Source organism: Calliopsis andreniformis, chromosome 4 (assembly GCF_051401765.1).
Source record: "Calliopsis andreniformis isolate RMS-2024a chromosome 4, iyCalAndr_principal, whole genome shotgun sequence".
In the NCBI taxonomy this organism is placed as follows: Eukaryota; Metazoa; Arthropoda; class Insecta; order Hymenoptera; family Andrenidae; genus Calliopsis; species Calliopsis andreniformis.
The window spans coordinates 3,218,596-3,246,474 of NC_135065.1; the positions used below are offsets into that span (position 1 = coordinate 3,218,596).

At 34.6% G+C, this 27,879-nt stretch overlaps 4 protein-coding genes across 11 annotated transcripts in view; 2 read left to right on the top strand and 2 right to left on the bottom strand.

The window, feature by feature from the left end:
• LOC143178604 (protein sickie-like) overlaps positions 1-20,489 on the top strand; it is a 117,051-nt gene extending 96,562 nt beyond the window's left edge. For 3 of the 4 annotated variants that reach the window (XM_076377352.1, XM_076377353.1, XM_076377354.1), the window contains 7 exons: positions 12,557-12,640; positions 14,696-15,337; positions 15,610-16,145; positions 16,760-17,290; positions 17,375-17,577; positions 17,690-18,057; positions 18,819-20,489. In XM_076377352.1, the coding sequence (XP_076233467.1) occupies positions 12,557-12,640; positions 14,696-15,337; positions 15,610-16,145; positions 16,760-17,290; positions 17,375-17,577; positions 17,690-18,057; positions 18,819-18,977 (2,523 nt within the window). In that variant the 3' untranslated portion in view covers positions 18,978-20,489. The remainder of the gene's footprint in view (positions 1-12,556; positions 12,641-14,695; positions 15,338-15,609; positions 16,146-16,759; positions 17,291-17,374; positions 17,578-17,689; positions 18,058-18,818) is intronic. The other variant, XR_013001818.1, reaches the window with a different exon arrangement.
• On the top strand, positions 13,018-13,797 carry LOC143178213 (uncharacterized). Its single transcript, XM_076376746.1, has one exon. It carries the CDS (start codon positions 13,018-13,020, stop codon positions 13,795-13,797), a length of 780 nt encoding a protein of 259 aa, XP_076232861.1.
• Positions 20,490-20,844: 355 nt separating the features above from the next.
• LOC143178587 (glycosaminoglycan xylosylkinase) lies at positions 20,845-24,398 on the bottom strand. Of its 2 annotated transcripts, none has more exons than XM_076377326.1 (6): positions 24,128-24,398; positions 22,951-23,319; positions 21,985-22,285; positions 21,605-21,873; positions 21,304-21,530; positions 20,845-21,227 (listed from the first exon to the last, which is right to left on the bottom strand). In XM_076377326.1, exons 2-6 carry the CDS (start codon positions 23,317-23,319, stop codon positions 20,999-21,001), a joined length of 1,395 nt encoding a protein of 464 aa, XP_076233441.1. In that variant the 5' UTR covers positions 24,128-24,398; the 3' UTR covers positions 20,845-20,998. The 2 variants fall into 2 exon arrangements, with proteins under 2 accessions (XP_076233441.1, XP_076233443.1); XM_076377328.1 differs by having other exon boundaries at positions 21,123-21,227; positions 21,308-21,530.
• Positions 24,399-24,543: 145 nt separating this feature from the next.
• On the bottom strand, positions 24,544-27,579 carry LOC143178588 (pre-mRNA-splicing factor 38B). 4 transcript variants are annotated; one of them, XM_076377331.1, is made up of 6 exons: positions 27,236-27,579; positions 26,764-27,047; positions 26,197-26,348; positions 25,724-26,122; positions 24,889-25,125; positions 24,544-24,801 (listed from the first exon to the last, which is right to left on the bottom strand). In XM_076377331.1, the coding sequence occupies exons 1-6, from the start codon at positions 27,264-27,266 to the stop codon at positions 24,732-24,734; spliced, it is 1,173 nt and encodes a 390-aa protein (XP_076233446.1). In that variant the 5' UTR covers positions 27,267-27,579; the 3' UTR covers positions 24,544-24,731. The 4 variants fall into 4 exon arrangements, with proteins under 4 accessions (XP_076233446.1, XP_076233447.1, XP_076233444.1 ...); XM_076377332.1 differs by having other exon boundaries at positions 24,544-24,830; XM_076377329.1 differs by having other exon boundaries at positions 26,197-26,360.
• Between the last annotated feature and the right edge of the window lie 300 nt (positions 27,580-27,879).

Sequence of the window (27,879 nt, forward strand, 5' to 3'; positions counted from 1 at the left end):
AGAGAAACCTGAGCTATGTACTGTTCTAAGCTAACAAGATCGTTCAATGTCTGGAACAAAACGTTCTCAAATGTATGTGATATCAGGGATATCTAGAAAAGTGAATAATTCAAGTAGTAAGTGAAAGTTAATGCGTTTCATTAAGGAAGATTTCAATTTTGTCAAGGAAATAATAAATAAATTACAAAAATTGAAATTAAAAAATTAATTAGAACTTTCTTCATTAGTTAGAATTGATTATTAGTTTATAATATGAATTAAGACAACTTTACAGTTTGAATGTATCTGCTGATAGACATATTCAAAATTCTTTAATATTTTGATTATTATATTATAGAAGGTAATTCGTGCAACTAGAACAAATTATAACTTTTTTTATTGAAGTTAGAAGAAACTGTTACAGGAAAAAGATAAATTATTCAAGGAGAACTATGTTTACAGGATCATATTTTTGTCACATACATTTTTTTACATAGATCAAATCATCTCTTTATTTTAGGTAAAAAAGTATTAAATTAACAAGGCTGAAAAATAGTTTGTGAGTAGTTTTACTAAATGTAAATCTATTAGTTTTACTAATGTAGTTTTACTAAAACCCCATTTAAATTACACTCAGTGATACATAGAACAGAAAAAATTCTACACAGAATAGAATTTTGTATGAATTTTTACTAGAAAATGTTGATGCAATTTTACATTTTTACTTAGGTGAATTAATATTCTTAACTGTGTGGATACGTCTTAAACACGTGTGCTTGATAGGTCAATGAATTACATTTTCGTGTATATAGCATAATAATTTTAATAATATAATGATTATTTTGACGTGTTTAATTATAATGATACGAAAGACTTGTACTTAAGACATGTAAGATTTATCTTTACATATTTTCAATTTTGCAAGCTTAAAATGCACGAAAAAGGAACAAGCGTGTTCATGAACGTTACAGCAAGTAATTAAGTCATCTTCCAATTATGCTCATAAGATCGAGTACCTCCAAGCATTATCTTGTTAGCCCGATGCCGTCTATATTCCCTCAAGCTCTCACAAATCCAGTAATTGGCTCGTATAAAGATTTTACGATTATCAGTCATATAATTATTCTTATGTGTATACCTTTATCGATCTTCCAATAACTGAACTCTTCTTTAGACAGGATCTCTACACGTAACATTAATTTGCCTTGAGTAATTTTATGCATAACACTTTCGACTTTGATGAGAAAGGGAAAGAGAAAGATGGAGAAGAGGAATGGGTGCTTCATCCTTTAGAAACAAGCAGATTGGGACTTAAGCAGTTATTGTTGAATCCTGCAAAAATATTTCTAGACTAAAGAGTAACTTTTAAATTTAATTTCTTACAAACTTAATATTTTAAACACCTTCATCTTCTGAAATTTTTAATTATGTTAACTCTTTGATTACGATATCTTTTAAGATCAAACTTTAGAAGCAACTCAAAACATTGCATTTTGACATAAGTACATTATATAATAATATATTAAAAGAAGCACAAATCTAATAGTTATTAAAGCATTTATCAAAAACTAACAAAATCAGTGCACTAAGAAGAAAAATGTATAGTCAAGTGGTTGTCTTTTCAACATAAACAAGATATTAGTGTTTCCACATTGTCGCCTAGTGCACAGAATTAATATACACTAAAAACAAATTTTTAAAATTAGTCTGAGGATTAGATTGCAAATTTTTATACATTCATGGAATTTTTAAAATTCTAAAAGTTACAAAATGCATATAATATTCAAGAATGATAATATGAAAAAATAAGATACAAATTACAGCATTTGAAAAATGAAGTAAATTTTTCTGTACCAGTTCTTCAACTGTGCCACAAAGATATAAAATTATAAAAATCAGCAGTCTACTAATAATATTCGTTTCTTTCCATATTTACTAACCCATAGTAATAATAACGATAATAATTATGTAAACGTTGCTTTCGAACAAAAATTATTCGCTGACAATGAGTGTCGTTCATTGTTAATAACGACGTTGCATCGAGAGAGCACATGCTTCGAATATTAACGATACGCGTCTGTTTGGAAGGAGCAGCGCGTTTGCTTCTGACTCATGTTGTTTGCTTGCGATGAACAGAGAATCGCGAGAAACGTCGGTGCTCCCGCAGGACTTGGCTGCGTCAGGATGCACGCACGGTGAATGACACTTAATTCGTAAATGCACGCGTTGGAAGGACGCGCGCGCGTGTAATGACTGCTTTCCGTTTAATTAAAATTCGTCCGATGCGACCCGCGGGACTATTATTAGAAAAGGCAACGTTTCCACGATAGAATTTATGGTTGCACATAATTAAGAAGAAATCATTCGACTCGATTTGAAGGTGTACTTCTTTTAACCCCTTGACGTACAATTTTCTTTCCTAATATTTTCACCTTTGCTGCCGATCTGAAACGTGTAGCTACCTCAAACTGCCAACAAAAAAGTTCCTATTGAACGAACATAGACGCCTCACGCGATGGCGCGTGATCGGTTACTTGTGAAAAATCCTCATCACGTGTTACCGCGTAATCGGCAGCGAGGATATTGTAAAAAGTGCACGAGCCAGGCTCGTCAAAGTACGGCAAGGGGTTAATTATTTGGCAAATTCGAAGCACGGTTTGTCAGTAGACAAATTGTTCTTAAGAAGAGTTAAATATTTTGAGAGTAAATCTTCTATTTATTTTCTTATTCTTAGCAATAGATATTATTTTTATTAACTTCCATATAATGTTTGGAAGATTGTATATACCTGTGTGGCAAAACGCATTTATGTGGGTAAAAGAAATTTAATTGTACTGTAATTTAATATACCTAGGTATAATATTTAGATGCTCGTATATTAGTGTTACTATATAATCTTTTAACCAAATCATTTTTCTGTTTTGTGATACAAGGTGAGTGATACAGCTGTATTGTCTGAAGTTTCTTGTAAGCTATTTGATATAGGAAAATAATTTCAAACGAAAGTTGTTTGGTATCGAGAGCAGAATATCAATGAGGATACTCTCGATATCTAACAACTTTTGTTTCAAACATTTTTCATTACAAGAAATAATTCACAAGGAAATTCAGGTGATACGGTTAAATAATTCACCCTGTCTATTAATATAAGTATATATGTATATGTAAGTATGTATATGTATATATATATAAGTATATATGTAGCTATCTAATTATTATAAAATATTTTGCTCAGTTTTTTATGAATCTTGTAGGAAGTAAAGGATGGAATTTAAAATTTTAATGCATGATTTCCAAGATTTACTACCTTCATAAATTTGTTAGACCATAATTTAGGAAATTCGAAAATAAAAAGTATAATGATTAGATAATAAAACGAATTATTCAAAACTATGCATTACCAAGGCGTAAAATCATAAATGAAATATTGCATACATGTTTATAGTTTCAAGGAAATCGTGTGTTCGCACACAATCACATTCTTACGTATCTTATCCACTTTGCATTTAAAATTTGCTTTGTATACTATACGCTACGCATACTCATTCGAGTCACGTTCATTACGTAATTAATATTTCGATTTTTCGAAATACCATCTTATGAGAAGAGATAACGGACCTAGAACCTGATCCAGCCTCAGAAGCTTTCGTTTCGAGAGGGTAGATAACGACATCATGTTCTGATACCGCGATGAAACTTCGTGTCTTATTTTTGCTTATGACAGAACATTTGTTGTAATCTTCAAGGTAACGAGTGCAATCTTAATCCACATAATTGATCCTGTTAGAATAAAATAAAATCACAAGAAATATTAATAAGACACTTTTATGCGTTCATATAGCGTGCATTTTTTTATTCACAAAAATATAGAAAATAATATATAGCATATTTCCAAAAGTATGAACTATTCTCTTAGTTTTGGTATAAATAATAGGTTTTATTATTGCTGTTTTGTATTTCCTAAAAAATTGGTCCAAGGCACTTAGCCATAGCACTAAATATTTTTGGAATTTAACAAATTTCTATAAGATTAAAATATTGAGATATTTGAAAAAAATTATAAGTACTGTATCTACTTTTCTGTAGAATAATTGAGATCAGTTTGCATAAATCATCCAGCCTAGATATCTCAGCCTCAAGACATCTTTCCTAACTCCAGGTCAAATTAAATTGTGAAAGGCTTAGTAGAAGACCACTGAATCAAGGCAGGTTGAAATAAAATCATGAAAAAGAATAAGGAAAGATGATCTAGGAGTTGCTCGTTCACAGGGTGTACTGTATCGGGGAAGATGAGACGATGAACAGCTAAGAGTGATCAACATTTCGAGTGGAATAAATTACTGTACTTTTACAGAGTTACCGTTCAGAAATGATATACATGCTAGATATGTATGTAGAGCAAGGTGTGGAGGCTACATTTTCTTTTCTTCCTTGTCGTTCATACAGGGTGTTCTGCAACAAGTATTAGAAATTTTAAGGTGTGATTTTAGATACTAAAATAAAACGAAAACTAAGAATGATACTTGAGACCTTTTTGAGACCTTGTTTTAGAGTTATTAATTGTTGAGAAAATGTTTAAAATTCGCGTAATATGTGTTTGCTTTAGGACTTATTGACTTTGCTGTGTCTGACTTGGTTATTGTCTACTTCGTGCCTGCAGTAGAATAAGTACCAAGTCAGACACATTTCACGCAAATTTTAGACGTTTATATAACAACTAATAACGCTAAGACGAAGCTTTAAACACAGCTTTTTCATTCTTGATTTTCATCCTATTTTGATATCTAGAGTTACTTCAAATTTTTAAAAATCTGTTGTTGAACACTCAATTTAAATATCGATTGCAAGCTTTGGTATGTCAAAACTTACTCGATTATGTGTCATTATAGTATGTCTATTCATCACAAACAATGTTTCAGTTACAAAATTCTAGATAAGAATATTTAAAGATTTAATTTAAAATATTTAGGAATATTTAATTCAGGTAATATTATTATTTAGATAATAATTCTACTAAATATCTCCATCACTAGTTGCCACTTTCGATTAAATTAATGAATATCAGCCCCACTTCACTAATTCATTTGCTTAAATATCCATCACTTATTAACAACGTCCATATTAGTTTCACCACTAGCTAGCAAAGATAATTATAAATTTCCATTAAGAATCGATCTCACCAACTCTCGCTAATTCTGTTTAAATATTAATCCCATTATTAATCGAATTTAATCAAATGTCGACCCCAATCGCTAATTAACAATCTTAATTGAACATTAAACCCACGGTTAATAATTCCTCCAAAGAACAATAATAATGTACTGCTTTCTAAATCGATCGATACGTGACCCCAAGCACAGTATTTATCGGTCGTAGATGCGTCGAGACGCGTGGGCGTCGCGTGGCGATTCAATGTAACGTAAACTCGTAAATTGCTACCAGCAGAATCGACGATCGACCGTGAGACGTTTATTAAAACGTAGGAGGTGGAACGATCACGAGGACAGGGAATTAAAGCGCGAGCGATGTTATCGTGGCTACACTTGTTGCTTCGATCGGTTGGACCTGGGACTAATCGCCGATCATATTAAGTCGCCACACTCCCTTGACATCGCAATTAAACCCCCACATTTGCGTTTGCTCGTGATTAAGCGAGATTTCAATACTCAGCCCAGTCGTGGCCGCTAGGCAGTTTTATGTCGCAGTTCATTTCCATTTCATGCGTGTTCGGCAATAAGGGCGATGTATGTAGGCAGAATGAGATTTCTGAATCGTGTTCGAACCATTTTCTTAAGTAGGCGTGCATAAAGTGTTGTTTTATTTTGAGGAAACGTGTACAACTTTCTTAAACTGCGCCAGGTACAGTGGGATTTCGATATTTATATTAATTCAACGTTTTATTTAATGGGAAAGATCATTTAAAATGGTTAATTTAGAAACATTGAAAGATTGGAATATAAGTGAGACAAATTATGAGAGAAAATACGGCAGTAGTTCCAAGAAATAATTGAAAATTAGGAAATAGCGATGTGTTACAAAAACAAAATTTGTGTCAAGGTACCTAACTCCTGTGTCCTATGTGATTACTTCGTGAGTATTTATGAATTTTTGTTTAGCTTCAGTAACATAAATAAATGAAAATTTAGATTATGTTAATCACTGTTTCTGTAGGTTCTCCATTTTCAATTTTTCTTTTTTACTTTTATTATTGTTGTGGCGTAGGGAATATCCATTATTCTTACAATTAATGGGACTTTATCAGCTTTTGTTTCAGCAATTATTTATGCATTTGTCCAATTTGTTTGAAATATATTTTGCCATAATTATCATTAAAAATTTCTTTACTCTAGTATGAGTTTTTAATAGCGATGTACTCTCACAACTTTTCTCATACAATTATTATTATGGAAAATCTATTCCTTTCATCAATTGCGCTAATTTATTAGTAAACGATTCCTTAAAAACATTTAAAAAAATACAAGTCAAGTAAGAACCATAAAAAAATAATATTGTCATAGATGAGTTTTTCTTTGCCAATCTCATTAGAATGTTTCTTCATTAAGTGTTAGTGCTTTTGATGCTATATTTGTTCACCTAATACAATATGCCATACACTTTTCAATTAATACGTAGGTATTTATTCATACTAATTTTTTAAATTTCTATCCCCCAAAATTCTTGAATATCACAAAATCACAAAATTTTTAAATAGCTACTGCTTTTTCTTGTTATAAACTCCTTATTTTATCGTCTCATTTTCTTTCACTTTCATCTCTGACCCAACCAAAATTATCCATCAAAATGCCTCTCATTTCATGGCACGAACCAAGCTTCGAACATAAGATAAATGTGCCAGTAACCGAACACTTAAGGTGACAAATGCTCCAGTAAATGGACAACCTAAAACTGCATGTCCAGACTCGTGAATTGCATTCCAATACCTGAATATACTATCATATAACAGGAACTATTTTTTTACATTAACATTCAAATTTAAAGTGTAATAAAATTAGCATTAGAGTTCAGACATCAGAACATGATCAGCTACTGAAACATTTACCTTATAGGAAATGACTTCTCTACATCTGTGATCGTAATAATCGAAATTGAAAATACCCCAGTGTGTTCTATGATACGGCGTTAAACCAAGACACCAGATGCACAATACGAAACAAAAATGAGCTCAAGCAACACATCGTGATTTATTTCCCAACTGGGCAGGATCTATGGGAGGTACGGTTATCGATAGAATACTCGAAGAAAGTGCAAAGTCGGCATGTATGTGGGCAGCATTTATGAGCATATCGTATACGTCCAATACAATAAAGAAATGTATTTCTACACGTACAGTCGACACTTTCGGCGGTAGGTGAAGCAGTATAGCAATCGCATTAGAGTCACGCGTGGGAGAGCATCACATATTTATGATCGACCGAGATCCCTCGAGTTGCTCCACTCTCTTCGGGTGCACGAAACCGTTCGAAATTTTTATCCCTGTGACATCAGACTTTTACTCCATTATGAGCAGTTTTTGAATCTGTTTCGCCTAAATATGGAGATAAACAATATGGTCTTTGAAATTCTGAACTGAAATGAATGTGAACGTTCTTCTCATGTTCTCAAAGGAGTCTTCAGCAAGTTCTTCTTGTTGGTAGATGTTACTCAACATGAATTTCTGTTTTTGAGAACTGTAATGCAGAGACAGTAAGAACGTGTCGTGTGATTTAAATAAGACTTTTACAATTTTAATATTTTACAATTAGAGACACTCCGAGAAGAAGTATTGTTCTACGTGCAGTAATTGTAATATTGATCCTTCTAAAATATAGCTTTATGTGACTAAAGATAGAGATATTCCAATTGACCAAAGTGAACGTAACACCGTATAGTATATAAGAATTGTTTACTTAATTATTAAATTGAATACGTTCCTCATTCGCACGTAGACATCCAATATTGTCAAAGAATCCTGAACAATTAAAATTTCATGAAATTTATTAGAATATTATGATATTAATTAAAATCGTTGTAATACTTTTACCTATAAGTCGTATCTAATTTCTGCTATGTTGTATTTTAATTAATCGTGTTTTATAATACAATTCAGAATGCACTGTGGAAAATTCAGGGGTTCAAACGGTTTAAGCCATTTAGATTGTGACCTGAGATAAGTGAATGAAGGAAATTTCTAAATTCTATTACTTTCAATGAAAATCAGACATTCAGAAAAATAAATTAAAAATAAAGAAAGTGGTAACACTTTCAAATTAAAAACAGTTCTTCATTTTCTTTCATTTTCTCGTTCTGTATAGGTATCACGTGGACATGTTATACGTTATACACAATAGTTATATGATTATTAGGGCTGAATAAGACATTTATTAAAGCCACAAAATAATTGCTGTTTTTTAAAATCAGCAATTATGTTATTTTTTCAAATAACTAATCTACTTTGTGAGTTAAAATAAATATATATTTAGTAACATGATGTTAGACTCCTAACAGTGGCTCAAACTGAACATGCACTGAAATGATCAAGACTTTGTGAATGTTTTTCTTTTGGACTCTTTCAGCCGCACACTATCCCTACAACTCGTAGGCAACAAATCAACTGGTCGAGCCCCCCTTTCATTTCACCCTAAGCGCGCCTTTTTTGGTGGGGATGCAGCACACTGCCTTTCATTGTACCCAGGAACAGCCAGAATTTTTCCAAAGTCGATTGCCTAGGGCCTAGACTACTAAATCTCATGGCATGACCTGCAAGGTTCTTTGACTATCAAGAAGATAGTCTCAATGCCTTTTCAGGGCACCTGAAATATGAAATTGCAAGAAATCGTCATTCAGTGAAAACTTTACTGTATATTTTAAAAATCATGTAGTCTGTTATTCAAAAATAATTTTACAATTTAGAGTGTTTATCTAATTAGTTTCCAAAATATTAAATCATATAAGTTTTTCGCCTCCAGTTTTGACAACTGATTCATTTCTTGCCCCCAATTTAGGAGATGTAAACAAAAATTATACGTGAGACATGTTTTTAGTAACTATTTAGAAAATCTACAAGCTGACGTTAATATTGGGGATCGATACTTGAAAATGTTCTGTACTAATTTATTTATCTTAAATATTCTGTTTTTAATATTAAAACCTGCAACATTTTCAAACTGAGTAGTTTAAAATTGTTCATAAAAATTACTCTATTTTCTAACATCCCACTTGTTCTAGTTTTGCCTAATTCATTTACTTAAATGTTCTCTTTTTAACATTAAAACCTTCAAAACTATAAAAATGAGTGATTTAGAATCTCTAATAAAAGTTATTCCATTTTCTAACATGCCACTTGTTTTAGTTTCCCTAATTTTCTCACAATCCATAAATAATTAACTTTACCACATTATTTCTGTTCCTCCTTTTTCAAATAATATCTGTACTAAAATATAATAAGAATATAGATGCATACCTATTAACTTTTGATAATTGCAATACTAATTCAACTACTGCAACTCTGCTATAATTCTAAACGACTTTATATCGCGGGAACAAAACATTCTCCTCGCTCGAGCACAAACGAATCCGCTGTCAAAGTTAGTGTTCCATAAAAAGAGTTTTCGGTCTTCCCTCGAAGTGACTGGTCGACTTTGACAATGCAATTCCATGCTGACATTCCAACGGAAGGGAGAACGCATCGCATGTGTTCCACGGCTACAATCATCGTCGCGATTGCGAAGGTTCATTCCACGTCTCGCGACGCAAAGCGAAAAGCTACAACAATGAGGGAGTCCTGAGATACGTTCGAGAAAATTACCGTTTGCGCTTTACGAGCAGAATAATTTCTCTGGTATTACGCGTAGAAACGTGGCTCACCCACGCGTCCTTTAACCTTTGTTCTCTTCGTTTTCTCTCTCGCTTTGTCGGCAGTTCTGCGGGAACAGTGAGTTCCTGGCTCTGAATTATATTTCAAAACGTCCCTTCGGTTAACAACTCTTTTGTCATGGACTCCATTCAAACAGTTGTACAATGGTGGTCGAAACAAACTTTAACATTAATATTGTTTTGAGCGCGTAGAAGTAACTTAGATTCTAATTTTTACTTTCTGTGTTGACAATATTTATTTTGAAGGAATTCCCTGGTTCCATGTAACAGAAAATGGGAACATATTTTTAACATTGTTTAAGTATTTAACCTTCTTTTGTCTCAGTCTGAAGAAGATTGTATTGAGACATTTGAAATAATAAAAATTGTTCTGAAATGCAAACGCGACTTCGTTATTTAAAAATAATTTTTCAAAAAATTTCTGCAAACGTTATGAAAATCTTGAAAGGAATATGGAAATATATGTAGATGTATGCACAGCATGGAAACAAATAGCGTTGAGAAACAAGTTTTGTAGTAATAGGTCACAAGATTATTACATTTGCCAGATAAAAAGGTAATTAGTTACCATTGATAATATGATAGTAGTTGAAATCTGTCTCATAATTTAACTAACAAATAATTTTGATACAAACTTATCTACTATATATTACGTAAAACTAGAAAGAGGGTTTTTCCTTCAATGTGTGATCAAGAGGGAATAACTGAATCAATGAATTGAAGAACAATACATATTCAAAAACCATATTCTAAGATATCAACATTCCAACACGTAGTTCTATGAATTTTATACATATATCTGAACTTCAGAAGCATAGTATATCATATGATTCAGCCTTTTTTACACCCTTAACTTAATACACTTTGGTTCTGGGATCCAGATATAGTGTTAAAATTATTTGAAAATGGCCAGGTTTGGATTTAACTGTTCTTCAACTCACCGATTCAATTACCTCTGTATCTATATTATATTAAATTTTCCCAGTATAATGACCCTAAAACGTGGTTAACTAAAAAATGGGATTACCCGAGCATATCCACCAATTCGTTTCTACCATCGAGATTTGCTAGAACGAGTTCAAAGCAATTCGTTATGATGAAAACGGTACGTTTCGCATGCCCCATCGAAACAGCGAAACCGCAAATCCTACGGGCTCGCCAGTCTCGATTCGATAGATCTCTCGATCGAATCTGGACTAACGAAACCAGAAACCCATTCTGCATCCCGAGTACACGGTGTACTTGCGGTCGAGAAGGTCGTTGTACCACAAATACTACTCTGGCCCTTTCTATTTTCGTCGAAATCGCTCCTTGAATCGCCATTGCGGCTATCCGCTACGCGTGCCCACTCGAGGGCTGAAAAAAACCGAATTATCGTGGTGAGCTGGGCAACGAAAATTAGGTGGCTGGGATCGATACACGGAAGATAGAGGCATCGCGTGGCTCCACTCGACGTTATCCATCTTCTGTGCGTCATCTCGAAAGCCTTTTGATTAAAATATCGAAATGTATAAGGCTTCTAAACCGTCCCACATATTTTTTTCCCAATGAATATCTTTTCTAATGATCGGGTGCCATTTAATATTTCGGTTGCTTCGTTGTAGATTACTGAAGTTTTAGAATTTCCAGCTTTATGATGCAGGAAGAAAGTCTTCGATAAATGAAATAAAAGGCCTCGTTGACTATTAAATTTGAAAGCAATAACTGTTAATATATTTTTTTAAAAAAGAAACGTTCGAATCTGGAAAATTCTTCCATCTATGAAAAGAATATGTATATATCTTTCTTGGTAGCCTTCAATTTTATTTTCTTCTACCCTCTCCTCATTTAGCTATGTCTCCTTGTTAGTCCCAACAATATCACATTTTTTCTTCCAAATATTCCTACAGGTTTTCTCACATTTATTCCCCATTCCTACTATGTTCTACTAAATTATACACATCCTTATTTCCTTTTCCTCCTTTCCTTTTTGTTTATTCATATTTCATTAAACCTCTTCTCTTTTTTTTGCCTCTGTCTCCTCTTCTCGTTCTTTGTGCCACTTGTAGTCTACTGTATAACTCATCCTATCCTTTAATTTTTCTATGTCCTACTCGTGGAGATTTTGTGCTGCGAGAGTAACAGAGGAGAGACAGGATTTATACATAGATAGATGACTTCGTCGTCTGAGTCTGTTAGTTGAACTCGTTAACAAGGCTACTCTAGCAAACTCTGCCTTATACTCCGTTATTTTAAATTTAGGAAGTTGTGTATGTATCTAGATATGTTAAATTAATAGTTTGCGAAAAAGTTGGTACAAAAGTGGTGTCTCCACACTTTGCTGACATTTCTTTTTCTTCTTCCCCTCTTGCTCTTATTCTCAGTTTCTGTTTATTTCTCTTTCTTCTCTTGTTAGATCATCATCCATATTGATCCCTCTTTTCAGATTTAACAAAATATATATCTTATGAAATGCTCCTTCCTCAAAATTATACGCAACAATTTTTTAACTAATGCATAACTTTAAAGTCATTTAGATATGCAAATTGGGTATTACAATAAATATTCTCCATTTCTTTAAGAATAAAACAGAAATAAAAATTAACTATACAATTCAAAATAAAAATAATGTCTATTTTCAAATGAATATCCATGCTTGTTTCACTGTTATATTATTGAAATACTTTTCAGATTATTAACCTTTTCTCTCATTTTTCTGTTTCAGGCTCACGTGGTATCAGCTTTCGAACAATCACTGTCGAACATGACACAACGATTGCAGCAACTTACAGCGACGGCCGAAAAGAAAGTGAGTATTTCATTACTTATCGCTCACACGATCTGTCACACATCCTCCTCGAAAATATGAAACCACCGATAGAAACAATATCAACTCTCATCGTGTGAATTTGCACACCGAACAGAAGTTACGCAAAAATGCTGCAGAACGTAAATACAAAATTGTAGGTTGCACAATGACAATGTATTTGACACAAAAATTCTCCTAACGACCATCAATATCCCATCACGGATTCCCCATGACCAAGAATGCCGTGAATCATACACGCTTCAGTTATCACAGAAATGAATGAACATAACTACCGGATTTCCTCCATATTCATCGACTAACCTCATAGATGTAACCTTCTCCCTAAAACTGTAGATCTCGAAAAAATTCTGCTCGCTATGCAAAGCAATCAAAGCTCGGACAAAACTATCAATCAGCTATTACCTCCAAGACCTCCCCCCAGTCGGAGACTAGATCGACCAGGTGACTTGAAAGCAATGCAATTATTGTCTGCATACCCTAATAATAATATTAAGTTAGTAAACGGTATGCTCATGATCCCCATCCCACCAGAGGATGCGAAGGCTCTGGGTCTCCGAGTGCCTACCTCTGACGATTACTCGTTGAGATCGTGCTCAACCACTTCGAGGAGCTCCAGTTATTCGTCTAAGATCGTCGGTAAAAGGTTGATCGCTGAAGACAAGTCGAATAAAGACCTGAAGCATCACCGAAACGTGGACGTAAAAACAACGCAGAAAGTTACCGATTTGAAGCAGGAGCAGAAGTCTCAGCGAAGCTCACCGACGTCAGAGAAGCTGAGCAGTTTCCATGCGAAGTTGGAAAGAGGATTAAGGAGTATCTCTAATAAAACGAAAGCGCGGCGAAAAGTGGACCCAGAGACCGCAAAGGCATTCGATCTTCCATCTAATTTCAGCCCTGCTGCGTTCAGCGGAACTAATAATAATTCTACGGCCAAGGGTTTGAAGAAAAGTCCACTATCATGTCAAGAGGGCAAGTCGGGCAGACATGGAAAAGAACTACATTCGAAGTCTATGAAACAATTGTTCAGCATGACTGGCTCTTGGAGTAACGACTCGATGATCAGTCACTCGGATAGCTGTGCTTGTTGTCATGGTCGAGAACCTTGCCCTTTTCACGACAACGATCCCCTTGATTGAGGATAACGAGGTTTATTTACCGTTTTCTTCGGGAAATTTTCTGGAAAAGGAACTCTAAAAACATGAAAATATAGGACCAAAATCGAATGAAATATCTAATTTAAAATCAAGTCAAGAAACTCAAGTATAAAGTGTCCAAATGATTGAAACAGTTTGCACGAAGAATTGTGTATAACGTTTCTGTATCTATTTTGCAGTCATAGTTAAAAGTATGTAGAGATACTTCGAAAGTTAATAAAACATCAAGTACCAAGGTATATAAAAGTCATAAGTGCAGAAAAGCGTAAAGATTTATGAGGGAATGTTTGTTAATCAATTAGAAGGAAGATGAAAGTAGGTGTTTAAAGAAAGTAGGAAGAAAGCTAGAGAGGAGGTTGATACCGAACAATTATCTTGAGTATGAAAAAACTTGATATCCTCATTAACAATAAATGTCACTAAGAAACCATAAAAGAAATTCACCATAATAGTCCAGTAGTTCTTATAAAATTATACAATTAACTTTGCATAAAGTAAAACAAGTTATAGTACATAAAGCTATTTATAATTTTATAAATCCCCAAAATACTTAACCATCTATATTCCTAATCATCCCCAAATTTCCTATCTTATCTAGTCCTTATCACACCCAGGAATGGTCACTCAGAATACAGATACAGATTTCTAGGAACTAGAATCCAGAATATTGAAACAAGTACCTACATAAAAAACAGAAGGGTTTTAAGGGTTAAAAATTTGAAAATTGAGAAATTCGATCGTATTGAAAAAGTAGTATTGGGGTCTCTGAGTGACCTTACCTTGATATGCTCAAACCTAACATCCATCCACAGATCAAATGACAAAATCTATCACTCCTATCACGAAGAAAGCGACTTCAAAATTTCTCTGTAATTTTTAGGATTCCGAGCTACAAGAATTGAGAGAGACAATCGAGAGGCTTCGAAAACAGAGCGCCGAAGCTGGCCTGAACAATGGTCCCTCCACGAACAACGGTCGCCGTCACACCCTCGGCGATTCTGACTCCGGCACAACTGGATGCACCGGGAGCAGCAATCACCAAGGTGCTTCGATGGCGAGACAGTTGTCCGCGGACAGCGTGACTTCTTTAAATTCGTTGAGCAGCGCCTGCTCGGCTAGTAGTCACCATAAAAAGAAAGGCTGGCTTCGTAGCTCGTTTTCGAAAGCCTTCTCGAGATCGCGGAAGAACAGACATGGCTCTGTTTCTGACGCTGAGGATTGCAAGGAGAGTACCGGCGGCGACCTCAGCGCGCCGAATAGTCCCAGGTTGCCAACCGCCTCGAAACACGATTCCTCTAGAAACCAAGGTGCTAGAAGCAACGGACAAAAGTCACCAGAGGTGGAGAACCCGCTGACTGGGAGTAAGAGTAGCTCAGCTTTGTACAAAAAAGAGGACGAGGACGTGGTCGAGTTGAAGAAGCAACTCAGGGAAAAGGACCTTGTGTTAACGGATATCAGACTAGAGGCTTTATCCTCTGCGCATCAGTTGGAGTCTCTGAAAGACACAGTTATTAAGATGAGGGTACGTATTTTGCAGTTATTTGCTAGGATTTGTTTTAATGGAATAATTATACTTAGAGACATTTTGACAACATATGCCAGGCAATATTTATTTTATTCACATGGCTAAATCTTTCTTGAACCTTCTAATCACTCAATGTCTGTACGTTTATATACATTTTTATATTGGATCAATGAATTCAATTGAGAGCCGCGATCAAGAGTCCAAAATAATTTTATATTATAAACATATTCTTACCTTCATTAATCTCAAAATAATGCCTATGCTTACAGAACGAGATGCTCAATTTGAAACAAAATAATGAACGTCTTCAGAGACTAGTGACATCAAAATCCCTCACATCTTCTCAATCATCGCTGCCTAGTGACCCAGATAGACGTTTTAGCATGACGGAGGTCGCGTCCACTGTTGCTGCACTTTCAAATGGTGACAGCAATTCAGCAGCTGATCAATTAGAAGATTTAAATGTACCAGATCATCCAGTCGTGCCATCGACCACCTCCACTACAGGAGAACCAGCTATGGAGCAAGATACGGATGGGAAAAGAATTAATGTGGCTATCTATCTAGGCAGCGAGAAGAACTTCAATTATAATCTCGTAACCGGAAGTACCTCGGATGGTAGCATCGGTGAACCACCTCACTGTGTCATCGCAAGCGTTTGCATCAGCAACAAGACAACTTGGGATTCCCTTGACTCCACCGTACGACGGTGTTTCAAGGAGTATGTTACAAGAGTTGATCCTGTAACAAACTTGGGGCTTGGCGTTGAGTGTGTCGCTGCTTATCACCTTGGTGAAGCTTCTAGGTATGTTGCAACAAATAAATTTATATCGTTATTGAGGAAAAAGATATCTAATTAAAAATTGAAGTTATATATCTGAGAGCTAAACTATCAAGTTCTATTTTCTTATCCTCTACTCTTCAAGGAAATTCTGTAAAGGAGTGTGTATGGTATCACAAACCTCCATATTTTTGTAATCAATTTTCCTCCTAAGAGACACAATTAGAATTTTGCATTATGAATAATACGCATTTAAAAGAATTGAAAGGAAGGAATTAATATTACATAAATTTACAGAAACTTCTACTGTTCTGGAAAGTCTTGACTTCATTCACTTATAATATACTTTGTAAAACTTGAAAATAAGAATTACATTGAAATTACAATTCTTAGATACATAACTTATTTCAGTCTAAAAATACACGAAAAATGTTTTATTCAAAAAATAAAATTTTGCTCAAATGATTCTCTTAGCTCTTCTATAAATGAATACTAGCAATTGCAATTGCAATAGCAAATACTGTGCTAAGAGATGATTTTCTAGACTTATTCATTCAAGTAAAGTCAAAGCTAAAAGCTTCTGTGCTCATTACAAACTATAAATGAATTTATCATAACTTTGTTACTTGTCGATACAGATGCACTACGGATTCTCAGCATCCAGAACTTCTCCCCTGTGGATACCTGATAGGCCACGTCAAGACCATCTATTTGGTGCTTTCCGGTTACTCTTGGCTCGCTGTGGATACATTAATACCGCGGTCTATCGTACAGCGATTGATATCTCTGCTAACCGAACATCGCAGGGTTATCCTTTGTGGGCCGAGCGGTACTGGCAAGAGCTATTTGGCTGGGAAATTGGCTCATGCTCTAGTAGATGCCGATAACGATACGAAGGATGCGGCAGCAGTGGCTACATTCAACGTTGATCACAAATCTAGCAAAGAACTCAGGCAATATCTCGCACATATCGCCGAAAGATGCGACTCAAACGCAGCCGACGAACTACCAAGAGTGATCATTCTTGAAAACCTACAGCACGCTGCATCTCTGGGAGAGTTGTTCAGCGGACTTCTCGGCACCAGACACTCGTCTTGCCCAGCTATTATCGGCACCATGAGTCAGGCTACTTGCAGCACGACAAACCTTCAATTACATCATAATTTCAGGTGTGTTTTATCTCCTCTTTCAACAGATATATGTGCACTTATATTCTTTTATAGATTAAGTGTCTTTAATGTTTTTCTTCTTAGGTGGGTACTTTGCGCTAACCACATGGAACCAGTCAAGGGGTTCTTAGGCCGTTATCTCAGGCGGAAATTATTAGAACATGAATTACGCGAGTGTGGCGGAACCAGAAACGCAGAAATGGCAGCGGTTGTCGAGTGGTTGCCCCGAGTTTGGCTACATCTCAACAAGTTCCTAGAAACTCATAGTAGCTCCGATGTAACTATAGGTAAAGTGGTCGAAAATGGCAAATATTATTACAATTTAATATCATTATAACATGACTCTGATAATTCCTGTTTCATGGAGAATACTTGAGTAACAAACGTATGACATTTCAGGGCCACGACTATTTCTGTCCTGTCCAATGGAAGTAACGGGTTCCCAAGTATGGTTCACGGACTTGTGGAACTACTCCGTAATACCATATTTAGTAGAAGCAGTCAGAGAAGGATTAACACTGTACGGCAGACGTGTCAGTGGGAATGGAAATGGCGACACTTCTTGGGAAGATCCAGCTCAATTCATCATTTCGAGTTATCCATGGATTTCCACGAACGCGGTGCATGGAGGCAGTGATGCTCTTCTTCGTTTACGACCTGAGGACGTTGGTTACGATGTCGTTACCTCCGGGCATACATCTGGAGTCGGGGCATCAAGCGTGAAAAGTCTTGGCAGCACGCACAGCGATACCGAAGGTGATCCACTGGTTAGTAAATGTTCCTGTTTATAGCTACAGCAAAATAGAGCAAGTGGATCATAAGCAATCAAGTATTTTAAATACATGTGAATCGGTGAGTTGAAGAACAGTACAAGACTAGAAACTATTTTTTGAGAATTTGATCTCAACACTGAGAGTTGATAGACACACTGATACTATCGATGTGTCCCTTAACCCCTGATGAAACCAGCTGTAATATTAGCAAAACGTTGGGATAATTCTTCCAAAAGGACACCTTACATCCGGAAACCTCATCAATAAGAACTGCATGCCACTTATGAAGTCTCAACTTTCTCATTGTACTGTTTTTCAAGCCATTGATTCATACATGAATCAAAATTTTGTTGTATAATTTGCTTAATTAATTATATCATCCCCATCATTATTCACGTCCCTTTGCCACTTCTTTGATCAATTTTCAATTCCTCTGTAATAAAAATGTAATTAATTAAAAGATTAACCCTAGAACTCATAACGGGAGGATTCCTCAAACCCACAAATCGAAAAACTTTAAACTAGATTTATTTCCCTTGAGTTAAAAACACTGTGCACAAGAAAGAGAAAACGTTCTACGCATTAAAAGCTCAAGAGTTCTAGGATTAATGACTCATGGGTACCCCTAATATTTCAATATAATAAATTTGTTCTTGACATTTAATTATAAAAGAATCATGTGACTTGTTATGTACTATAATCCTTTATATAAGTAGAAGCAAAATATCTAATGAAGAATTAATTATTCCCTGCAGCTAAATATGCTAATGAGGCTACAGGAAGCAGCCAATTATTCGAGTCCTCACAGCAACGACAGCGACTCGGTTACCTCCCTAGACTCATCGCACACTCGCCACTCTGAAGACTTGAGTTCGTCAACATCATCGTCCAGAGGCGTAGAATCAGCGCTTTAATTCGACTATTTCACTGCTATTCAAACGAAGCATAATCTCCAAAGATGATCGTGCATTATGTATCAGGCCAGATTGTATCCTGGATTTCAAGAAACAGCAATTTATGCCTGTTTGGGACGTACAACCGAATTAGAAAGCATATGAAGATTAAAGAAACAAAAACAAATCAAAACTGAATTTTTAATATCTTTAGAATATAAATACAGATTTTCTCCTTTTAACTTTTTACTGTGGAAAATGTGAAAGGTAGCAAACGATCGATATTATCATTGAAAACTTCGACGTTTTCAATAATACGTGATACGATACTCTTTATATAAAACACGTCCTTCCATTTTGCTCGTACATAAGGCAATGATGTGCATTACAAATGAAATTAAAAATTAAAATTGTCAAGAAAAATTTTCGACGCCTACAACTGGCCTATATTTATTCTAGATTTTTACGTGCGTCAAGCACTTCGGTGTGATATGTAATTAAATAAGTAAGGAACAAGTAAACGATAAATACTATGTTCTTCGAATGTAACGACGTAAACATGTACGTCGCCACGCGATGCAATAATCCACGCTGCCGTTACGGAAGTACGAATCTATTTTAAACAGATACATTTCTACGTTCAAATCAAGTACGATCCACGTAAGGTATAGCTTAATATGACTCTACTTGAAAAAATTTGGATGGAATATACAGTATTATCATAGGGCGTAAAGGCTTCGAACTGAGCCATTGATTTAGGATCGAGGAACCGCCATTCCTCTCGTCCACTACTTTCAGGTAATAGCTTATCTTATTCGATAAACGGATCTCATGGACGAACCGCTCAATGGAGTGTACTGTCTTGCCTTCAGGAATGCAGCGCAGTTCGAAGTGAGCACTTGATTGATGTGCGTGCAAAAATAGTCTATTTATACATACTTTGCTACGAAAGCTCTATTTAATTAAAGAATGTTAACACATATACAACCTAACGATGACGGCGCTAAATGTATGTTATGGATAAAGTTTATAACTAGCCAGTAAGATACGTGAGTAATTCTGGTCATGTAACGTTGTAAATACAAAATACGATTGGGATATACGATGATAATAGATGCAAATTTCATTCAAAGTCCCATGGTAGCCTGCGAGATCTCTTTTAGTAACGACGTGTAAAGTGTATAAAACGAGAGGAGGTAGATAAACAAAAGAGTTCAACCCTATAATGTGCAATTCGATGGATTGCAGCGTGTCACTCAACTGCCAAAATGATAGAAGATAACACAGGCTACACACAGACTATACATATTGTACATGTTTACCAGGCTTTTTAAGGCCAATTTCAGATTCCGATATGTGGCACGATGTCCTCAATACGGTGTGTATGTAACGTAACAATTATACAGTCGCATTTACAGGTTTTTTACGTTTGTACCGTATTTATACGTTGTACGACGCTGCACTCGACCTTTATCCAGATAACGATAATTATTGTGTCATCAAATAAAATTACACTAAACTTTAATGGGCTGATATCATTCGACCATTCTTTTTTTACGAATTTCATTTATTCACTGTCTAGAACAATTTCGCGTAAATTAATATTACTTTCATTGGCAAATGTATCTTGACTCTTGATTCGATTTAGATAGTATAAATGCTTTATAATGAAAGCATAAACATGCACATTTTTTACGTAAAAAAGAAATTGACAGATCCGTGACAATATTGTGATTTAAAATCTAATTTATGATAATATATCACGTTACTATAGTTTTTTTTAAATATATGAACAATTTTAATTTGCTTAGTAATTTTAAACGTTGTATACAAAGCCATTTTATTTAAATCAAAGATACATACTCTTTCTGTTTTAGTTTAGTTTTCATTCATTCAATAAAAACAATCCGACAAGTCTTTAATAAATATTAAATTGACATGATTCTTTAGAATGTTACTAAAAAATTTCAGCATATATCTAAAATATAAATTCTTCTAATAGTTCAAACATTGAAATGCGCGTACTATTCGATAAAATTAGGCTACCGATGATCCAGAATAACATTAGAAGCATATTTCTTATTTTTCAGACAATATTCTATAACTGCATATATTGTAAGTAGTCTCCTGTCCATGGCACTTAAATGGGCATCGGTCATGAGGGGTTCAACATCGGCTATTATTGACTCATGTTCAATGAGTCTTCCAAGGGCTATACTTAAAGAACCACCGCTAAATAGCTTTAAACGATCCCAGGTAGTTTTATGGATCCTATAAGAAAATACGCAATAAGAATTCGAACAACTCCATTCCTTAAATGAGAAATAAATCTTTTTGAAATACATACATACAACACTGATACAGTGGAGCTAAAATATCAAAATGATCAGCATCAGGATTTCCAAGGCTTTTTCCATTATCAATTAATAAAGCAGCAGGGTTATGAAAATTGTTTTGAGCTAACTCGTAATGATGACGATCACCATTGTCCATTAAGAAATCAAAAATTGCTGTGTCTACCAAATCTAAAAGTCTACTTGATGATTGAGGAGAGTACGTCTTGAATTCTTTTACCTAGAAAAGTCATTAGCATTGAACACTGTGTTTTCTAGAAAATGATGGTGCATAAATACATGTTTCGGACATACTTTTTCACAATAATTATCATCTGTCTCCCACAGTGCCAATTTATTCTTTTTATATGTTCTTTGCCATGGATGACGATGTTTTACGAGCTTTAAGTACCGCGGCAACCAAGATATTAAAGCACCCTCTAAAATATCTCCTGTTCCACAAACTGGATCTGCCGGCGTGCAGTAATGACAAACACCGTACAAGCAAGTATCGTTACCATCTTCGTACATAGTCGCGTAAAGATTAGGAGTGGCGTGTGGGCGAATTTCATTTCTTAAATCGACTGAAAGAAACAAACATTGGAAAATATTTTAGTTACATAATTCTATACTTCGCATTTAAATCGACAGTATTGGTACAGTTTAATAAAAAAACTTCTCGTGTAACAACGTACGTTTTCTTATAACTGTAAGTGGTACTCTTCTCAAAGCCAACAAAGAAGATAAATGGAATGCTACGACTTCGGCATTGTGCCGATCTTTTCCATGATAAACAGGCCCTCTGATTATGGTATCTCTGGAATACCATTGTGGTTTAAAAAGCGCTTTCGTTCCGTGCTCCAAAGTTAACATTAGTTTCAATTGTGTGCCAAGCGGTGCATTGTCTGCGCGCATCACTTTCGATTTACGCAGAGTGTCCAAAATTGTGCCTAACTCAGGTGCGACTGGAGGAATCAATTGGTGAGCATCAGGCCACTGGAATTAAAAAGTTAAGATTGTTTCACCAGAGCAAATATAAGAGTAATGGATGATGCTGATATACAGAACAAAATAAAGAGTTCCTGCTAAATCTTAAAATCATAATAGAAACAGAGTACTTCTTTATGTAAAAACAAAAAAAGGATAATTGAGTCTAACTTGCAACTGATATCATAAAATTAATTTTTAATTAATACATTTTTATTTTACATGATGTTAAAAATTAGATCCTTCTGTAATTTCTTCTTTCAGTCGGAAAAGACTTTCATCTTCAAAGACAAATAAGACATGGATAATATTGTACTATTTAAATCATATCATTATCAGTATTTGTATAAATGACAATACGAATAAAAGCAATAGATAGTAACAGAGTATCAATAAAACAACCTACTTAAAGAACCAATCTTCAAAACTAATATTTTTCAGTTCTACCTTGTATATTGAAAGTACATTGAAATAAAGGATAATATTTAACAGAAAAAAGCTTAGAAAAGAATAATTCCCAGGTCCATATTTCTCAGCTTATCTATCCATTCATGAAAGTATTATTGTCCTTAAAATTTGATAATAACTTTTCGATGTACACTGTATAATAAAAACAACTAATTAAACAATATAGAGTTACTATCTTGCATTATTTCAGAGTATGCAATACTAACATTATTATTTGGAATATTCCATATATTTTCATGAACATTAGGCATTATTCGCAATTCAGCCAATAAACGTTCTAAAACTATTGCATAGCTCGTATTCTGCTTAAAATATCTCGACGGTAATATCTGAATTTCCTCCTTAATTCTTTGCGCCATGTTTTTAACAACCGACATTTGCGAAATTTGTAAGTTCTGCTCTGCATGAGATATTAACTGCTCTTGCTCGGAATTCAGTTGTGAAACTGGCATGCCTTTTGTAGAAGCCTTTTCCGACGAGCTCTCTACGATCATTCGAATGAAATATACATTAACGCTCAGGACGAAAATCAAAAGACCGCCCAGAGCGATGAGAGCGCAGCGTCGGCCAATCATCTGCAAACAAAAGTTAACTCCGATTAAGCAAATATTTAGGAGATGCCACATACATAACTACAATTTTTCATAACTGTAAAACGTAATTTCAATAAATGTTAGATATCCAAGAGATGCTGGCAGACTTATAAGGACTACATACTGCATACTGTTTGTAAAGAAACATTCCATAACTTATTTTCAAAATTCCCTGTATATTATCCATATTAATTCTTACTTTACTCCACAAAACAAAAATATTCATATTTATTTTAAAAATAAAAAATGAAGCATCAATTATGTTCTTTGGCACTAAAATCTTTTAAAATTCCAAAAATGGAATTAATCACTTTGACCTGTGGACGGCTCCTATAAATTTTTTAATTATTCGTGAAATTTGAATCTTAAATTTAACGAAAAGATAAGTGATTAAATGAAAAAACAAAAGTACTTCAAATTTTGAAAATTCCCGCTAAAATAACTAAACTGAAATCAGCAACTTCACTAGGTATCGCCGCCCACGTAAACAAACTTCACACATAGGGAAGACTGGAGCTTTGATCTTTGACGTTGATTTTCGCCATTTTCATTCCTTACGTATTTCTTTTTCACTGACCTGTTTCTTAACAAGTATACATAAATATATTAGAAAATACACATGAAAACTAAATTATATGCTGTTATTAAAATTCCAAATTATATACCATGAGATCATTGCAGGTGCATAACAATAGCAACAATGTCAAAATGAATAGATATATGAATCGTTAATTTTTCATAAGCAATATGGAAAATTGTTGTTAGAATAAGAAACATATATTCTTATCACCTTTGAAAAATTGGCCTCGCGGATGATGTCACCTGATAATAAATGTTTCTCTCATGTTTCGATGAAACCGCTGTTTAGTCGCGTTCTGCTACGATCAGGTGGCAGCTAACTGTCGCCATTTTTAATTTTAATCCAAAATACGCGCCGTGAAACATTGAATCACTGTTAGTGGCAACAAGAAAACGAGTATTTTCAACAAAGTTTTATTAGTGTTATAATTATATACAAGTATGCAGCAAATACAGAACTATTGATTACAAAAAATACTAAAATACATTGACACATGACAGAGTAGTGGAACAGTAGGAGTCTTAGACTTCTTACATAATTTATTAAATTTAACAATAACACTAATCATGAAATACCTTTGCCCATACTGTAAAACTGGTGGGAAATTTGTAGTACAGAATAAAGAATTACGGTAAAATAATTATAATCATGAATTTATTTTATAAAAACATGTAAACTACATGGTGAATATAGTCGAATTAAATTTAGGCTATTACTCCAAACGGAGTAAATTTTCTCTTAAAACGCGATGGTGGTGTTCGAATGGCTCGGCTCTAAATCGTTTTTATCTCCATAGTTACACTCGTACAAACATTTATTTCGATATATACATGTCAGCATACTTTTTCACTCCCTTCGTTGTCTCTCTCTTTCCCGAGCAAGCTCTGTGGCATAGTCATAGGGTGAGCCTCTCCTATAATTAACGATCATTCAAAAGTGATCAACAGTATGTTAACGTGAAAAATATTTACCTGTCTCGGTGGCGATCTTTATCACGATAACGATCTCTACTTCGGTCTCTGTGTGATCTGTCTCTGCTACGACTCCTATGTTCTCTCTGTCTCCGACTTCGATCACGACTAGACGATCGTCTAAAATGCCTATCCCTTTCTCTGTCCCTTTCTCGCCCTCGGTCTCGTTCTCTTTCCCTAACTCGGTCTCGTTCGCGATCACGATCCCTGTATTTATCCTTACGATCTTCATCAGATCTAGAAAAAAACGATTGGAAGGGAAGTACTGCTAAATAACGAAGTCATTTTTCAAAGATATCAGGCTGTGCAAAATGCATGAATATGATGCATTTATTTATGATATAAGATACCAAGAAATTATTTATTTAAAGCTTTTCGATATTACGAATCTTAATAGTTGCCAATAGTTATTACTTATTTCTTGATATCCAATGCACGAAACAAAATAGATCAGTGTACAGTTATCACGAACATTGAGATGGCTCTACAAAAATGTAAAATTATTTTTCACCTGTAGCTTCTATTAATCCAAAAACTTTATTAAATTCAACCGAATTTAAAGAGTTCAGGCAAATGTAGGTTTAAAGAATATGTATGTATGAAGACGGATTTATACTCTGCAAAGTTTGTAGAGCAGGCAAATAACTGTACAGGAATCAAATTAAAACATACATATGTAATAAAGAAAACTGAACGATGATACACTGAGAGCAAGAGTATTTTCCTGGAGATGGTAGGTCTTTAATCTTCACCCCATTTCCCTAACAAGTTCACACAATATTATTAACTTTATATAAAGTAGTAACGTGATTATAGTCATACCACGTAGACGCACCTGGCTCGCCAGTGGCTTGTTCTCTCAGCCTCACCCCACTGAGCTTCGTTATCTGGGATATGTCGTGGTTGATTTCGTGACGTGAGGTTGCCATTGTCTTTTCTACTACTGGTATTACTATATTTTCCATGACTACTTAGCGTAATAGGTGGTTTTGCATTTCGGGCATTCATAGACTGTTGAGGAAATCTTTCTGCTAATCGATGTTCAAGTTCTTTTTGTATAGGCACTGGTATTCTTGGGAATAATGTTGAAAACCACTCTAACTTAGTAAGAAATTGTTTAAGGATATCACCCATCTTCATTACTTGACCCCCTCCAGCTTTTACGTCTAATTCTTCTTCGTCGTCTAGATAATCACTGTACCAGCTAAATAAGTCAGCTGGTGGTTGCGTATATCTGCCAATATAAATAATAATAAATGATAAAATAAACTGAAAATTCTTTTTGAAAAGTTACATAATCTTTCTCACCTAATGTACATAAACCCTAATGCCCGAATATATGGAGAGTCAGGATGATTGATAAGACCATTCAATTGCTTCCGTGTTAACCTCAAGGTGAAGAGTTTATACAGCAGACAATAAGCCGTCGAAACGATTCCACCAGCACCAACGCCACGAACCTGCATGAACCGCTAAATTTACACCCCCCTATGTCAATTAATCACATTTATATTTTAATATAATTTATTGACCGAGAACATGCTACTCTGTAATAAGTGTGGTATTAAATAAGATCTGTCTGGTTGATGTCTCTCAGACTGGTTTGAGACCAATATTCAATATCGATGCCAGATTGTATATTATAAGTAAAAGTTCAAATGTTTAAAACTTTTACTTTATAAAACTTATACTAAATGATTTCACCTTTCCTATTCAATTGGCATTTCTCAGTTCTTAAAGTACCCAGGTCCTTTAAAGCGCTACAAATTTGAAGCCTGTCTGCGTGTACAGTAATAACTCTGCGATCTCCTTCGTTTTAAGTCAATAAACAGATTAAGAGTTAAAGATAATCAATGTACTAATAAACATACTCACGCCTCCACACATGCCAGTTTGACCCGCTGTTTTTCTGCTTCCCTTTTCCCATGGCTCCAGGTGAGATACTTTGTAATAAATTTCATCGATAACCTCATGATAAGTTTTCAATTCATATAAATTCACTTTAAAATAATGTGACGACTGTATATTTGTCAAAATTAATGGATTTAAATTCATAGTCCTTTCATTTCCCCATAGAGGTAGTATATTTGATTTTTTACCCTCCTTTTGAGGTGGTCGGCGTTCCTCGTCGCAACCGCTGGAATTGTTCCATGGTGAACCTAAAGAGAAGGATATCGCTAAAATTTGATATTGCTACGTAATACTAGTCGACATACACAATCGCAAAATTGAGGTTAAGTACGTTACACAGGCTGTACAAATTTCATAATATTTATTTTCCAGACATTAAATATTGGAAAGACGAAAGATAAAGCGAGTGTAATAAGCGTAATATGTATTTACTCACCATCAGCTCCTTCCGTTTCTTGCATTTGCATGTTTATAACTCGCGAATCTCGCGATGGAGTTCAACAGATCAAATACACCATACAAACGTGTTATATTTCACTAAGGATTCGTAATTTTAATAAATGTAGGAAAATAATTTTTGTCGCGTGTTATAAATTATTCGATTCAAGTTCGAAAAACTCGTGTAACGCTTTTTTATGCAAGTATATGGAAAACTGACGTCAACGGGAAACGAAAAAAGACACAATACGGTAACGTAATACGCATGCCTACGAAATGTATACATCCGGTTTCATTCACATCTCTATTTTCACTTCCATCTAAAAGTACCATTCAGATAACCAAATTCTAACGAGTTTCTCTCTTAGTAATCGATCTGTGTCGATCTATCCAAAAAAAAAAAAAAAAAAAAAAATAATTGAAATATCGTTTCAGGATAAACCTACGTAATTATGATGACAAAATAAACGATGAAACACATGGATTACAATACACTGTTCGCTGTAATATCTCAAAATAAACACCGAACCACAAGGTCGAATATTATCTTGGAATACATTATTTACGAAATTATTACATTTTGGAACAACACTTCATAGGTGACATTAGATAATACATTACAGCGACTTTATGTTTAAATAT

Coding starts and splice junctions, on each gene's coding strand:
- LOC143178213 (XM_076376746.1), top strand. CDS start 13,018: ATGCAAAGCAATCAAAGCTCGGACAAAACTATCAATCAGCTATTACCT.
- LOC143178587 (XM_076377326.1), bottom strand. CDS start 23,319: ATGATTGGCCGACGCTGCGCTCTCATCGCTCTGGGCGGTCTTTTGATT. Junction 21,531..21,604: donor ATGATAATTATTGTGAAAAA/GTATGTCCGAAA, acceptor TGACTTTTCTAG/GTAAAAGAATTCAAGACGTA. Junction 21,228..21,303: donor CCACTGTATCAGTGTTGTAT/GTATGTATTTCA, acceptor ATTTTCTTATAG/GATCCATAAAACTACCTGGG.
- LOC143178588 (XM_076377329.1), bottom strand. CDS start 27,266: ATGCAAATGCAAGAAACGGAAGGAGCTGATG. Junction 26,361..26,763: donor AAACTGGCATGTGTGGAGGC/GTGAGTATGTTT, acceptor GTGTAAATTTAG/CGGTTCATGCAGGTTCGTGG. Junction 26,123..26,196: donor TTAGGGTTTATGTACATTAG/GTGAGAAAGATT, acceptor TTATATTGGCAG/ATATACGCAACCACCAGCTG.